The sequence below is a fragment of the Myodes glareolus genome, chromosome 10, assembly GCF_982192425.1.
Source record: "Myodes glareolus chromosome 10, mMyoGla1.1, whole genome shotgun sequence".
NCBI classification, from domain to species: Eukaryota; Metazoa; Chordata; class Mammalia; order Rodentia; family Cricetidae; genus Myodes; species Myodes glareolus.
Genome location: NC_142035.1, coordinates 58926602 through 58942451, shown reverse-complemented (window position 1 = coordinate 58942451; position 15850 = coordinate 58926602). Strand labels below are relative to the sequence as shown.

The window sequence follows — 15850 nt, the reverse complement described above, 5'->3', positions numbered from 1 at the left end:
ATAACTTTCAAAATAATGTAGTGTTCCTATATATTACTGACTTGTGTATGAAATCTTTGCCTAACATTTTAGTGCTATGGTCTGTACTAAATTAATCTTAAAACATTTGTTTTATTTGAAAGCTCTACAGTTGGTTTATGGAATTCCTCTTTTGTTGTTTCAGTTATCTTTAGGAATGTTAAGTAAAGTCTTTATTTTTATTCTTCTAACAGGACGTTGAACTATCTGACTGGAGAATGGGGAGTTAATGCTTTAAAAAGAACCCACTTTTGCCTCTCTGTAGTATAGCTTTAATTAGAATTTAAAGCAATAATAAAAGATAGTACTACTCTTCTCTTTTGAGAAATGTGTTTATATTCTAGAAATACGTATTGTTTAACTATCATAAAAGGACAGCCGTAGAGATGGAGCTGCTGAAGGAGGAAATGGTAGAAACACATTTTTTTTCAAATATTTATTCATTTATTATGCATACAATATCTGCCTACATGTGTGCCTGCAGGCCAGAGAGGGCACCAGACCTCATTACAGATGGTTGTGAGCCACCATATGGTTGCTGGGAATTGAACTCAAGACCTTTGGAAGAGCAGGCAATGCTCTTAACCACTGAGCCATCTCTCCATCCCCCTAGAAACACATTTTAAATGGGGAAGTAAGGGTATGTGATGGGAATCTTGACCTTTCCTTTTTTAAGTGACTGCACTTTTTTAATTTGCTTAATTTCCTTGCTGCCCTGGAACTAACTATTGTAAACCAGGCTGGCCTCAAAGTCACAGAGATCCACCTGCCTCTGCTTCCCTAGTGCTGGGATTAAATGCATGTGCCACTGTACTCAGCCCGTGCTCTCTCTCTCTCTTTAATGTCCTAAGAATTTAGATATATTTTGTAGCCTGAAAAAGTTTAGTCAGAACACTCGGTTTTATTTATTTTTTTAAAATCAGAATTATAAAGCTTTGCTTTGGGTTGAGGAAAGTGATTTTTGTGGGTAGAAATTGGCTCATGTAGGTGGATTAAGAAATTGGCCCAATGGGCACAACTAATATTAGTAAGCATAGTTGTTGAGCAGTGATGGAGCTTGCCTTTAGTCTTAGCACTCAGGAGGCAGAGACAGGACAATCTCTGAATTTAAGGCCAGCCTGGTTTACAGAGAGTCCCAGGACAGGCTTCAAAGCTACAGAGAAACCCTGCCTCAAGAAATCAAAAAGAAAGAAAGAAAATGACTCAGTGGGTATTTAGTAAGAGGGGCACAGTAAGAGAAGTGAACATTTTTGACATGGAAATTTTTATTTGCAGCGGCTCGGCCCTCTCCTGGCGGTGTGTTCACACAGTTTGTGATGAGCAAAGTTGGAGCCCTGCAGCAGAAGATACCTGGAGTTCGTACACCCCAACCCCTGACAGGGCCACAGAAGTTCAGTATCAGGCCTTCTCCAGTAATGGTTGTCACACCTGTGGTTTCTTCTGAGCCAGTTCAGGTGTGCAGCACTGTGACTGCTGCTGTCACTACTTCTCCTCAAATGCTTTTAGAAAATGTTACTGCTGTGACATCTATGACTGCTGTTTCTGATGCGGGAGCTAAAGAAGCTACTTCTTGTTCTGTTGCCTCTGCTGCTGGGGTTGTTGAGATCTCTGAAACAAACACTACCCCTGTAACATCTACCCAGTCTACAGCCACTGTGAACCTTATAAAAACTACTGGGATTACTACTGGCCCTGTGGCTTCAGTTGCATTTCCTAAATCATTGGCAGCATCTCCAACTATAACTCTTCCTGTTGCTTCCACTGCCTCCACCTCCATAGTCATGGTAACCACAGCAGCATCTTCCTCCATGGTGACCACACCAACTTCATCACTGAGTTCTGTACCTATTATACTCTCAGGAATTAATGGAAACCCACCAGTGAGCCAGAGACCAGGTATGGAGTAGTTGTTACAATCTGCTTTATTTTTATCTCTCTGTGTCTGTCTGATTATCCTGAAATTTGCTCTGTAATCCAGGCTGGCCTTGAAATCAGAGTCCTGGCTCTCTCTACCTCCCAAGTGCTGGGATTAAGGGTGTGTGCCACTTACAGACTGTTGTGAACCACCTCATAGGTATGCAGAACTGAACTTGGGTCCTTTAGAAGAAAAGCCAGTGGTGCTCGTAACCACTGAGCCATCTCACCAGCCCCAAATTTAAGTTGGCTTAGGTTAAGTGAATTTAAAATGGTATACTTATCTACTTTAATACTTTTTAAAATAAACTTTTATTTGTATGTTCTATTTTATGTATCCTTGTATGTCAGGGGACCATATGCATGAAGTGCCTACAGAAGCCAAAAGAGGTTGTGGGGTCCTCTGAATGTAGGTCTTATGCAAGAGCAACAAGTGCTAAGCTGTCTCTCCAGCCCCTGCAACTAGCTAAAAATATGATTCTAAAATAAGTAAATAGGGGCTGGAGAGATGGCTCAGAGGTTAAGAGCATTGCCTGCTCTTCCAAAGGTCCTGAGTTCAATTCCCAGCAACCACATGGTGGCTCACAACCATCTGTAATGGGGTCTGGTGCCCTCTTCTGGCCTGCAGGCATACACACAGACAGAATATTGTATACATAATAAATAAATAAATATTTAAAAAAAACAATAAAATAAGTAAATAAATTCTTTTGAGTCCTCTCAAAGAATTAATGTAGGGAGGCTAGGGAAATGGCTTAGTGGGTTGCATTTGTTGTCCAACCTTGGCAATCCGAGTTCATTTGCTGGAACCCCATATAAAAGTGGAAAGAGAAAGCCAACTCCACAAAGTTATGACCTTTGCATACATATGTGCATGCATACCATAAACACACACAAGTAATAATAGTACTAATGTGAGGAAAGAGTAGGAGAAACAGCTCAGCAGCAATTCTATCTTACTGATATTTTTTCCTAGTAAATATTTTTGCTTTTGGCTTCATGATCCAAATCCCTTGCAGACTTTTAATTCATATAGAGTTAGTTTGTAAGTATGTTGAAAAGAAAATGAAAGAAAAATTGTCTTCTGCTTCTATATATCTGTAAAACATGTTTAATTTAACATACTCTGTAAATTTGGAGGTGAGATCTTTGTAGGTGATGCTATTTTGATTTCTTTTTTAATCTCTTAAGTTCATTTCTATCATTTTATTTTTTTAAGTTTACTTTTTTCCACTTAATTTTTTTTCTATTTATTCTTTTATATGTGTGAGTATTTTGCCTGCATGTCCAAAAAGAGCATTAGATCCCCTGGGACTATAGTTACAAATGGTTGAAAGTCACCTTGGGAATTGAACCTGGATGCTTTTAATTGATGAGTCAACTCTCCAGTACACTTTTCCTATTTTTCACATTCATGTGTGTATGTGTGCTGGAATGTATGGGTGTGTAAGAGGCACCTGAGGATGAAATGATGCCAGGAATTATCCTTGATCTCTCTGCTACTTTATTCACTGAGGCTGGTCTCTCAGTGAATCCCAGAGCTCACTGGTATGACTGGTATTACTAGCCAGCTTGCTCTGTGGATCCTTTCTCTGACTTCCCAACCTGGGATTGTAGGTAGGCTGCCACTCGTACCCAACATTTATATGTATCATATGAATTCACAGTCTGTTCCTCTTGCTTGTTTGAGAAGAACTTACCCACTGATCCATCTATCCAGCCCTCTGTCATGTCTTAACAGAAATGGCTTCTAAGCTGTAGATTCCAACCTTTTTCTATACTTTGTTTTGCAATACTCATGTAGAAGCAAACATTCTACCTCTGAACTGTACCCTCACCTAGTCTCCACACTTTTAATTTTGTCCCAAAATTAGTTTAGTTTGTTCTAGTTACATTGTTTTGCAGACCTCAGTTATTCAGGTATATTGCTCTTAATATCCTCTATACTATCATTTACTTAATGTTGCTGTTTATATCTATTATTTAAATTGTTTTTAAGACTAATTATGTGTATTGTGTTTTGCCCACATGTGTGTATGTATGTATGCATGTGTATATGTATATATGTGCACCACATCTGTGCCTGGTGCCTGAGAAGATCAGAAGAAGCTTTGAATACTCTGGGACCAGAGTTATAGTTGATAACAAGTCTTGTGAGTTCTAGGAATTGAACCCAGATCCTCTGCAAGAGTAGTCTGCTGAGCCAACTTTGCAGTCCTGTACCTATTTTTTAACTGCAGTTCCTAAATAATTGACTCAGAGACTTAATACAGCTAGTTATAAATGCTCAGCTAATAGCTCAGGCTTTTTACTAACTAGCTCTTACAACTTAACCCATTTCTATTTATCTATGTGCGGCTCCAATCTTGTGGCTTTTACCTCTGTTTTATTTTGTATGTCTGACTCCTTTGTCTATCTGGTGACTCCTCTGACTCCATTCTTCCTCATCCCATCATTCTTTGTTTGGTTGCTCTGTCTATACTTCTTGCCTAGCTACTGGCCAGTCTGCATTTTATTAAATCAATATGAGTGACAAATCTTTATAGCATATAAAAGGAGTATTTCACAGCAAAACCAAAAATAAAAAAATAAGACAAATTAGTACTTTAGTGCTAGATAAAGAAGTACATGCCTATAATTCCAGCCCTGTTTCACACAAAAAGGAGAGGTCAGCAATACATTGTTTTCCTAGCATAGGATCAAATCTCAATACTGCAGGAAAAAGATGTGTACTTTTTTTTTATTTAATCAAAGGATTAAAACTGAAATGGAGTTTTTTCCATAAAATAATAATAATCTGTATTCACATACTACTTGAAATGTAAAATTAAGAAATTTCATTTTTATTAATAGAGCTAAATTGAATATATTCTCAGCTCTTAAAGGGAATCTCAGCTTAGACACTTTGTAACTGACTTTTTATTTGTTTTACCCCCACCCTTCCCCCTATTTCTTTGGCACATTTAATTAAATCATCACATACTCAGGGGATAGTAAAGATTTCTTTGTCTGAATGGAGTAGTAAATTAGGCTTTAAACTAATAACCTGAAAAGTTAATGTGTATGTTTCTTAGATCATATTAGATGCCCACTTCCCATAGGAGAGGGTCTTTCTGTGTATCCCTGGCTGGTCTGGAACTGTACTTCTGTGTAGACAAGACTGACCTTGAACTCTTGGAGGTTCTGCTTCTACCTTCCAAGTCCTGGAATTAAAAATGTGTGTCACTATGCCCAAACAGGTGCATTTTAAAAAATTATTTTATTTGTATGGGTGTTTTGCCTGCGTGTGTCTGTGCCCCACATGTATGCAGTACCCGTGGAGGTCAGAAGAGGATGTTGGTTCCCCTAGGACGGGAGATACAGACAGTTGTGAGTTGTCATAAGGGTGAATCTGGGTTCTATAGAAGAGCAGCCAGTGTTCTTAATATGAACCATTTACATGCGTGTTTTAAAAAGGTATATGTGTACCTTTATGCTTGTATCATTGGAGGCTAGGAGATTTTATTTTTAATTCCCTGGAGTTGGAGTTACATGCGCCAGGAACTGAACTGTCATTTGCAAGAGTAGCATTCTCTCTTCCGTCTCTCTAGCTCTTAGGTACATGTTTTGTTCAAGTTGCATAGTGCTATTTTCACAGACAATAAAATAGCAAACTTGAGATATTTATTAGCAATGTCGGATAAGTGTATTAATTTGAACTAATACTGGATCAGTTTTGTTTGTACTTACTATTAGCATTTTACCCATTTCTTTACTCCAGAATCCTAAAATACTATCTTTTCTCACTTTGTGTTTCTGAATAGCTCTTCTAAACATTAAATCTCATTTGTTACTATTAATGGTTTAAAATGTTATGTTTTTGTTTTTTATATTTTGAGGCAGGGTTTCTCTGTGTAGCCCTGGCTGTCTTGGAACTCACTCTGAAGAGCAGACTGGATTTGAACTCACAGAGGTCACCTGCCTCTGCTTCCCAAATGCTGGGGTTAAAGGCATGCACCATCACTGGCAATGTAATTTCTAAAATGATACTAATAATAAAGATCCAAGTATGGTAGTGCACACCTTAAATTGGCTCTTAGGGCAGAGGCAGGCGTGTCCTTTTGAGCTTGAGGCCAGCCTGTTCTCCATAGCGAATTCCAGGACAGTCAGGATTACATAAAGAGACCCTATCTCAAGATGTGAAAACAAAACAAATTATATTCTTAATTATGAATATTATACTATAGAGGGACAGTATTTCATTAACTTTATAATTCAAATTAGACATTATTTGCAGTATTATTAGATCTAATCTCTTATTTTTACCCATGTATTCTGAAAGATAAATTCTGATAGTAGCTTCTCATCTTTCTGTTTTTCAGAAAATACCCCTCAAATTCCAGTGACTACTCCACAGATCTCTCCTAATAATGTGAAACGTACTGGACCTCGATTGTTGTTGATTCCAGTGCCGCAGGGTTCTCCTACTCTTAGACCAGTACAAAACCCACAGCTTCCAGGACAGCGGATGGTCTTACAACCTGTTAGGAGCCCAAGTGGAATGAATCTATTCAGACACCCCAATGGGCAGATTGTTCAACTTCTACCTTTACATCAGATTCGAGGCTCTAATACCCAGCCAAGTTTACAGCCTGTGGTGTTTCGGAACCCAGGTATTAAGTTAGAGATCTTTCTGATGGGTTTTGTTGTTGAATCACTTGACCGTGTGGTGCATTGGGTATAATAGAATTTTTCTTTCTCAGTCTCTTAAACTGGGAATCATACCTTAAAAGACTTGATGAGATGAGCAGTGGTGATTTAAATTCTTTTTTTCTTACCAGGATCTGTGGTGGGAATCCGACTACCAGCTCCTTCCAAATCTTCTGAGACCCCGTCATCTTCTACTTCATCCTCTGCCTTCTCTGTCATGAATCCTGTAATTCAGGCTGTTGGGTCTTCTCCGACAGTAAATGTCATTACTCAGGCACCTTCGTTGCTTTCTTCTGGATCTAATTTTGTCTCTCAGGCTGGTACACTGACCCTGAGGATTTCTCCTCCTGAACCTCAAAACTTAGCAAGTAAAACAGTCTCTGAAAGCAAAATAACACAGAGCACTGGAGGGCAGCCTGTTGGAACTGCTAGTCTCATTCCTTTGCAGTCGGGTAGCTTTGCCTTGTTGCAGCTCCCAGGACAAAAGCCTGTTTCTAGCTCCATTCTTCAGCATGTTGCTTCCCTTCAGGTAAAAAAGGAATCTCAGAATGCAGACCAGAAAGGTGAAATAAACTCCATCAAAAGAGAGGAGGAAACTAAGAAAATTTTAACATCAAAAGAAGAAGCTGTAGACACTGAGACCGATATAATTAAGCAAAACTCAGGTATTAATGCCTCAGAACATACCTTGAATGATCCATTTGATGATGGGGGTGATCTTTTGGATGAAGAAACCCTTACAGAAGATGCCAGAACTTATGAACACTCTTCTAGCACTGGGTCTCACACAGATGACGATAAAGATGGTGATGAAGGATCTGGGAACAGGAGTCAGAACAATCCAAAGGAAAAACAGACTGTCCTGGAAGTTAGGACCATTTCTGAAAAGGTCAATATGATGACAGTCCAGCATGCCAGTAAAGCACGGCCTCAGAAGCGTGCTGAGGTGAAGATGGAACAACAACAGCAAGGATTAGACAATCCAGAGGATCCAGATGAATTTCTATTCATCACTAAGGAAGAAAGTAAATTTGAATTATTAGGGACCCAAGTTAAGGAACAGCAATCTAACTCAAAGGCAGAGGCCAAAAAGGATTGTAAAGATTCTCTGGGAAAGGACAGTCTTAGAGAGAGATGGAGAAAACACTTGAAGGGCCCCTTAACTCAGAAGTACATTGGAATTTCACAAGAATCTAAGAAAGAGGCAAACATGCAATTCTTTACAGAAACAAAGACATGTCAAGAAAATTCTGAACGGGACATCTCTGATTTTCTTGGGAAAAGCGGAACTACTGAGAGTGATGGAATCTTAAAACCTGAGGATAGTTCTTGGAGTAGCATTTCTAGTTCTGCAGCCTTCTCTATCATTCCTAGGAGAGCTACAAAAGGAAGAAGAGGGAGCAGACGTTTTCAGGGTCATTTCCTACTCCCAAGAGAACAGATAAAACCAAAGCAAGAGACAAAGGGTGGGAGAAGCAGTGCTGACTTCACTGTTTTGGATTTGGAAGAGGAGTATGAGGAAGATGAGAATGAGAAAACCGATGATTCTATTGATGAGATTGTGGATGTTGTTTCTGGCTACCAGAGTGAGGAGGTTGATGTAGAAAAGGTGGTGAGCCCATTTTTGTTGTGACTGAAACCTCATGGATTTAAATGATTCTAGAGTATCACTAATACCTAATATATTAATTTGGGTGCCTAAGTTTAGATCATTATTAAATGTCTAGTGTTTAAGGCAACACTGTGTCTTGCTTGTTGCTATTATAAAGGTGGCTTGATCCTTTGGAGTATAGATGGTATAGAATGCTTACCAAGGTGAATTTAAAAGATATCTTTTAAGTCCCTGTAGTTTCTGTCACATTGTCTGTGACGTGGTTGACGCTTATCTGATAACAGATAAAATAAGAAACAATGAATGGGGGCATCTTAGAAATGGAAGAGAAGAAGTTTAGAGGGAATTTTTTTTCTAGGAGAAAAACATCAAAGTACCTGGTACTTCAATATAATCTTGTCTGAAAGTTGCTCTTTGTATCTTCTAGTGTTAAGTATGTTATAGCTATAAGTTATATAGTCTAGACTTTGATCATTGTCCTTTACAATGTGACTTTTATTATAGTCTTATGTTTTAATTCAAGTTCTTTTTATTTTTTGAAAGGTTTTCTATTTAGGAGTTTATTAACTGAATTAAGTAACTGAGGGTCTGGCATGATATAGAGCAAGACAATACATTTTTTCCTATAAAAGGGCCAGATAGTAAATATTTTACGCTTTACAGATTAAATGGCTCCATTGCTGTGGTAGTATGGAAGCAACCACAAACATGAGAGTGAATGATTGTGGCTGTATTCCAGTAAAACTACAAAATACGCTGTGGGCTCTGGTTTCCTGACCACTATCATAGACAGCTGCTTCAGGAAGCCCAAAAACTTAATGGTCAACTCTCTTCAGGATCAGATGATCAAAACCTTTGTACCACTTATATTTCAGACTCTCTCTTGAGATATATTTAGTTCCTGTATCTACAGGTATTTCCAACAAAGGATAGTGTTTTAAAACTAAAATAGCTGAGTATGGTGGCACACTCTTTTGATCCCATAGCTCTTAAGTCAGAGACAGTAGGGTCTCTTGAATTTGAGGCTGACTTGGTCAACCTTGAGTCCCTGTCTCAGAAACAGTCCCCTCAAAACAAACAAAACCAAAACAACCCTCTAAAACATTTTAATCTTGTGTTATATTTGTACTTCAATAATTTGACTTATAAGGATACATCTCTAAAATTGGATAATTTATATATGCATTTGCCCTATACTTTTTCTGTAGGCTAATCTTTTTCAAGGATGTAAATACAAGAATATGGTTTGTAAGGTTCTATTACAAATCTACTTTATTTTTACAGTCTCTTTTTTTTGGTTAGTCTAAGTAAACATTGCATCAATAAACAAAAACAAAACAGTCCAACTTTAAAATTAGTGAGGACTGTAGCTATCGGTGGAACTAATTTTGCAGAGCCTGTAGAATGCCTTCATCTTACAGGGGCTCTTGTTTGAATATACTAATAATCTGACAAAAAAAGTTTACACTTACTCCTAAAAGAAAGCATGTGAATGATCTCTAAAGTATAAATTCTGTATCATATTTATATGCATGTATCATGTCAAAATTTTCTTGACACTTACTACTAGACTTGTATTTGAATGGTATGAGGAAATAACTACTTTGTCTTCTATTAAGATTATTGGATACTATTTACAAAGCCTGCAGTTAAAATCTGAAGTATAGATGGATGTGGGGTGCAGGCCTGTAATCATATCTATGAGGAGGTAGAGGCAGGAGGATTGCCAATTTGAGGCTATCTTCGACTACATGTGTCATAAATCTATGAAATAGGCACATACCCTTCAGTTCAAGTATTACAAATCAAACCTACATTAGTAACTTTAGATTCTGTTCATTTTTTTTCCATAGGAGTAATTATAATATACATTGTCTAAATTGAACATATATTGCTTAAATTACGCTTATGTTGAAGTGGGCGCCATAATGATAGCTTGTATTTAGTGTCTACTAGCCTTATGGAGCCTTTAATTTGACGATGATTTTTCCAAAATTATAAATGTAAGAGCTTTAATAAGATGATTGGGATACCTCATTTTGAATTACGCCTCTGAAGTGCAGTACAAATATATATAAAGATAATACTTTTAATTTCTGCTTTTAAAGATGGACTTGAAAATATCTGTCTGTCTCACATCATGCATATAAGTTTGTAAAAGAATTGGATGAGTTTCTGGGACAGGTGCTCAGTTTTACTAGTTGCCTCTGTTCTGGTATTATAGGGAACTACACTTGGGATTACTTTTGAAAACTGAAGTTCTTTAAAAAGCTCTTACTTTGTGGAGTTGTATCCCATCTCCATGTCTGTCTTATATTAACATGTGTTGATTTATGGGCATTTGATCAGATATCATTTGTGAATCACCCCTTAAAACAGGATTTTATGGGTTTGAAGGGATGAGGGATTCAGCATATTTGATTTTAAGATTTTATTCAAAGCCTTAATGCATCACACGCGAATGCTATCCTTTAGAAATAATATCAAAACATCAAATATAGCCTTCTAGAGACTCCTCAGCCTGAGGTTAATGATAGCCGTTTAATATATACCTGTTATTTAACATGGTTGTTGATGTTAACTCTAATTGTGTTATCTTTCTGACATAATCTCTTTGTGTGATTATAAGCTCAGGGTAGGTAACTCTTTCTTTGGAACTAGTTGGTTTATTAAGGGAGCTTGCATTTGAAAAGTTGAGGTATGTGTGTCTCCCAATACATTATTTACTGTTCTAATAATATATTTCAGAATAACTATGTAGACTATATTGAGGATGATGAGCAGGTGGATGTTGAGACTATAGAAGAGCTCTCAGAAGAAATTAACACTGCCTACAAGAAGACCACAACAACTCACACACACTCCTTCAAACAGCAGTAAGTCATACTCACCTTTGGGTTATTGTTTGGAACCAGAAACGAAACCAAATACTTTATTTAAAAGCTCTGGGAAAGGACCCACTTCCATTATTTTCTTAGGGTTTATTGGTTTGTATTCTGATTTTTCTTTCCTCCTGGGTAGTTTAGATGAGCCATTGAAATAAGGAAGTAATTTACTTGCTTTGGCCTTTGCTAGCAGGTAGCATGTAAATATGAGTAATATGCTTTAGAGACTGGTACACTTGTATTAAAATACTAGTTTTTATGGTAGTCTCTGGGAGACAGAGGTCGAGGCAGGCAATCTCTTGAGTTTGATGCTAGACTGTCTATATAGTGAGTTCTAGACCAACCAGAGCTATACAGTGAGATCCTTTTTAAAATAATAAGTAAAAAAAATGAAATATTGGTTTTGAAAGTTTATAGGTATTTAACCTTGGACAAGCTTATAATTTCTTTGAACCAGTATGCCCTCTATTTAGAGTATAAGATGAAATAGCATACACATTTTCCATAATTTCTAATACGAGTTGATTACTCAACAAGTTAGTTCTATATTTTAGTAATAAAGCATTAAAATTACAAATTTAGCTATTGTACTAGATGAACAAATGAGATACAGGTATGAAATTCTTTCTTCTTATGCCACTGATAAAAGACACAGCAGTGTGCTATGGTATGTTATCTCACTATGTAGGAAGCTCTGTAGGGATTGGGGATTGGCATGTAAGACAGACAGGAAGGAAAATCCAGCTTCTTTTGTCTTGTTTCCTAAAACAGTCTCCAAGTGACTATCCTTACTCCAGAGCTGTTTTACAGGTTCCTTCAGTTACCTATTGCCTAAGGTGAATGTGTTTAAATCCCTTAAAACTTGATTATATTTACTAAATTCAATAGTGTTTCAGACAGCTAATTGGAAAGTTGTGCCTTTTAAACCTAAGTTACTAAACAGCAATAAAGAAAAATGTAATCTTAAAAATAACTTTTTTTTTAAATCACTATTTTCAACAGTGACAGTAATAAAAACTTTCTGGGAATAATATAGTTTCATAGGCTATAAATGTTTAAAAAGAAATCACTGACAGTGCATATACTTTTTTTTTAATTTAAAGATTTATTTATTTATTATATACACAGTATTCTGCCTGCATGTATGTCTGCAGGTCAAACAGAAGAAGGCACCAGATCTCATTACAGATGGTTGTGAGCCACCATGTGGTTGCTGGGAATTGAACTCAGGACCTGTGGGAGAACAGCCAGTGCTCTTAACTGCTGAGCCGTCTCTCCAGCTCCACATATACTATTCTTTCACTGTGGTTCATGAAATGGATTTTGATGTTTCTGACAATTCTTATTTCTAAAAATGGTTTTGGGCACCCCTGGTGGCTCATACCTGTACTGGAAAGGTTAAAGTGAGAGGATCATTGCTAATTCCAGGCCTGCCAGGACCACATAGTGATACTTTTGAAATGATTGCAACCATGTATATATTTCTGTAATGTAGCTGTCAAGCTGTGTAGCTTGAAGAAAATTATATTGAGACAATGAAGAATTCAGTAAATAGATATGCCATGTTATTCGATTCAGATAATAAAGAGCCAAGAATAACTAACTATTATGCAAAGATCAAAAATTATAAAAGAACAGAAATTAAATTTAAAAAACAAAAACAGAGATCTCTGAGTTTGAGGCCAGCTTGATCCACACATACTAAGTTCAAAACAGTCAGGACTTCATGATGAGACCCTGCCAATAAATAAACAGTGGATGAAAGACAGTAATTTGTAATGTTAGTAACTATTTGGACAGTAGAGATAAAATGTAATATTGAATAAATTGTGACCATCTAGTATACCTTGGAGAAAAGAAATGGTTGTAATTTAGGAACTTTGGGATGGTGTAGTTTCATAACAGGTGTGAAATAGATTGATGTTAATGGATTTCAGTGATACATTAAAACTACTTTCTTTATCTAGGTGTCATAGCCATATCTCTACAGATGAAAAAGCTTCTGAAAAGAGTCGAAAGGTATTTAGAATGTATTTAATATAATTGTTTAATAAAATTGGTAACATTTGTTTTATGATTAAAACATAAGATCTGTTATTTTTTAAGGACTTTTAATTTATTAAAATTAACTTGGCCCTTCTACAAAATTATGCTACTTGCTCTTTTCCTTTCTTAATTCTACTCCTCTCAGAGGATAGAATAAATTTGAAGGAGTTAAAGGAATATAGTTTATGAAAAGAGATCTGTTTATTTGAAAAAAAAACACTCATACATATTGAGTAAAATAATAAATTTAAAAATTAAGACATTTTTAACCCAAGAGTAAAATATGGAAGATTTACTATCAATCCCACCCCCACTCCTCCTGGAGACAGGGCTTTTCTGTGTAACTCTAGCTGTCTGGAAACTTACTTGGTAGACCCAGCTGGCCTTGAACTCACAGAGGTCCTCTCCTCCCTCCTGAGTGCTGGGATTAAAGGAATGCTAATACGCCTGGCTTGATACCAATTTTTAAAACACGTTCAAAAGGAAGAATAGCAAGAAAGATAGACATTAATAGCATTTTGAAAGCAAAGGGACAAGATGTGTTATGCATGTTGCTCAAGATGAATAGAAAAACTAGAGTTAGAAACTATATTTAGAGAGTGCTGAGATACACAAGAGTAATGTGAACAAAATCCTTTTATGCATAGGAAAAAGTCAAAAATCATTGGCAACAGCAAAAATAAGCTTATATTATTACTTAACAATCAAAAGAAGCTACACATAAACATGTGACACATTGTCATTCCTCCTTAGGTGCTAGAGGTGAAGGCACCAATATACTTGTCATGTATTTACAGTTTTATATATTGTCGGTATTTTTTCTTTTAAAAAAAAATACATTTTAGGACTGTTGAGTTGGCTCAGCAGTTAATAGCATGTACTGTTTCCAGAGGATCCAAGTTGGGATTCTAGCACCCATGTCAGGCTTGGAACCACTTTTAACTCCAACTCAGTGGGGATCTGATGATTCTGGCCCCTGCTGGCACCAGTACTCAAGCCCATGCAAAGACATAAACATATGTATGTCTGTAATTAAAAAAAAAATAAATCTCAAAAGAATAATCTAAGCCAGGCAGTGGTGGTGCACGCCTTTAATCCTGGCACTTGGAAGGCAGAGGCAGGCAGTTTTCTGACTTCAAGGTCAGTCTGATCTATAGATCGAGTTCCAGGACAGCTAGAGCTACACAGAGAAGCCCTGTCTCAAAAAACAACAAATAAATAAATAAATGAGAAAATTTAAAATTGAAGTAGAATAAATAAAACAAATGAGACCTTAGTGTATGCTGAGAGTCAAGAAAGACCTCCCTGAAAAAATACGTGGTGGTAACATTGGTTGGGAGGAACAGGGATAAAGAATCCAAGACACTCAAAAGCCTGAGCAATTTAGGCACAGAAGTGTGGTGTTGGATAATGTGTTTGAAGAATTTCTCACAGTTAGAAATGACCAAAGGAGCTGGTGAGATGGCTCAGCCCCAAGCCTGATGACCTGAGTTTAGCCCCAGGATGGATGAGTTGGAAGAAGAGAACTGATTCTGAAAGCTGTCTTTTGATTTCTGCATATGCAGTATGTCATCTACTTGCCCTTAGCACCACAATTAAGTATAAATGTTTTTCTTCTTTTAAGAAAGGGCTGGATAGAAAATTTATTTAGTAGAGAGTGGAAACAATTATGTAGTGGTGCACACCTTTAATAGCACTCAGGAGGCAGAAGCAGGCAGATCTCTGAGTTCAGGGCAGCCTGGTCTACAGAGTTGAGTTCCAGGACAGCCAGGGCTACACAGAGGAACCCTGTCTCGAAAAACAAAAATAAGAGAATGGCAATTATTCTTTCCCCAAATTGTGAAAGCTCTTTTGTGTATGTGCAGGGGTGCTGTACTTACCAGATATGGAGGCCAGAGGTAGATATCAAGTGTCTCTTCTATGTTCTCCACCTCTCTTTTGAGTTAAGATCTCTCATAAAAACTGGAATTCACTCTTGGAGCTAGGCTAGCTGACTGACTGTAAGCCCCAAATCTACCTGTCTCTACTTGTCTGATGCTAGGTGGGGCTATAGAGGCAACACTCAACTGCCTAGCTTTTCTGTGGATGCTGGAGATGTCAGCTGAGGTCCTCAGGCTTGCACAGCAAGCACCTTACCCACTGAGCCATTTCTATAGTCTCCCTAAAATATTTTATTTCTCTGGTGGTGGCGCACGCCTTTTATCCCAGCACTTGGGAGACAGAGGCAGGCATCTCTGTGAGTTTGAGATACCCTGGTCTACAAAATGAGTTCCACAATAGTCAGGGTTATTACACAGAGGAACTCTGTCTTAGGAAATACATACACACACACACACAGACAAGATTGTGATTTTTGTTTTTTGGTTCTGAAAACTAATTTTAATGATGATAAATTATATAAATAAGCTTTTCCAGGTCTTTACTTCCTAACTCTCGGTGCTTCCTCCTCATTTGAGAATCACCAAAACTTGAACTGGGAAACAATATGATTATGTTAATATATATTAGAATTCATACTGTTAGTGTTGTTGAAAAGAGATTTGGAGGAACAATAGGTTGGTAAAATGAACAACTGAGAGGACATTATAACAATTCAGACAGAAAGTGTATCTGAGATAGAAGTGTATCATTTGGAATGGAAGAAGAGGGCAAGAACATGTGAAAGATGCTGAGGAAACAATCTTTT

The 15850-nt window shown here is 37.2% G+C and overlaps 1 protein-coding gene across 9 annotated transcripts in view; it reads left to right on the top strand.

Annotated features, from left to right (window-relative positions):
* Mga (MAX dimerization protein MGA) overlaps positions 1–15850 on the top strand; it is an 86226-nt gene that overhangs the window by 61139 nt on the left and 9237 nt on the right. For 7 of the 9 annotated variants that reach the window (XM_048459930.3, XM_048459929.3, XM_048459934.3 and 4 more), the window contains exons 15-19: positions 1294–1914; positions 6294–6584; positions 6753–8230; positions 10982–11109; positions 13086–13137. In XM_048459930.3, coding sequence (XP_048315887.3) covers positions 1294–1914; positions 6294–6584; positions 6753–8230; positions 10982–11109; positions 13086–13137 — 2570 coding nt within the window. The remainder of the gene's footprint in view (positions 1–1293; positions 1915–6293; positions 6585–6752; positions 8231–10981; positions 11110–13085; positions 13138–15850) is intronic. The other 2 variants (XM_085696440.2, XM_048459935.3) reach the window with 1 other exon arrangement.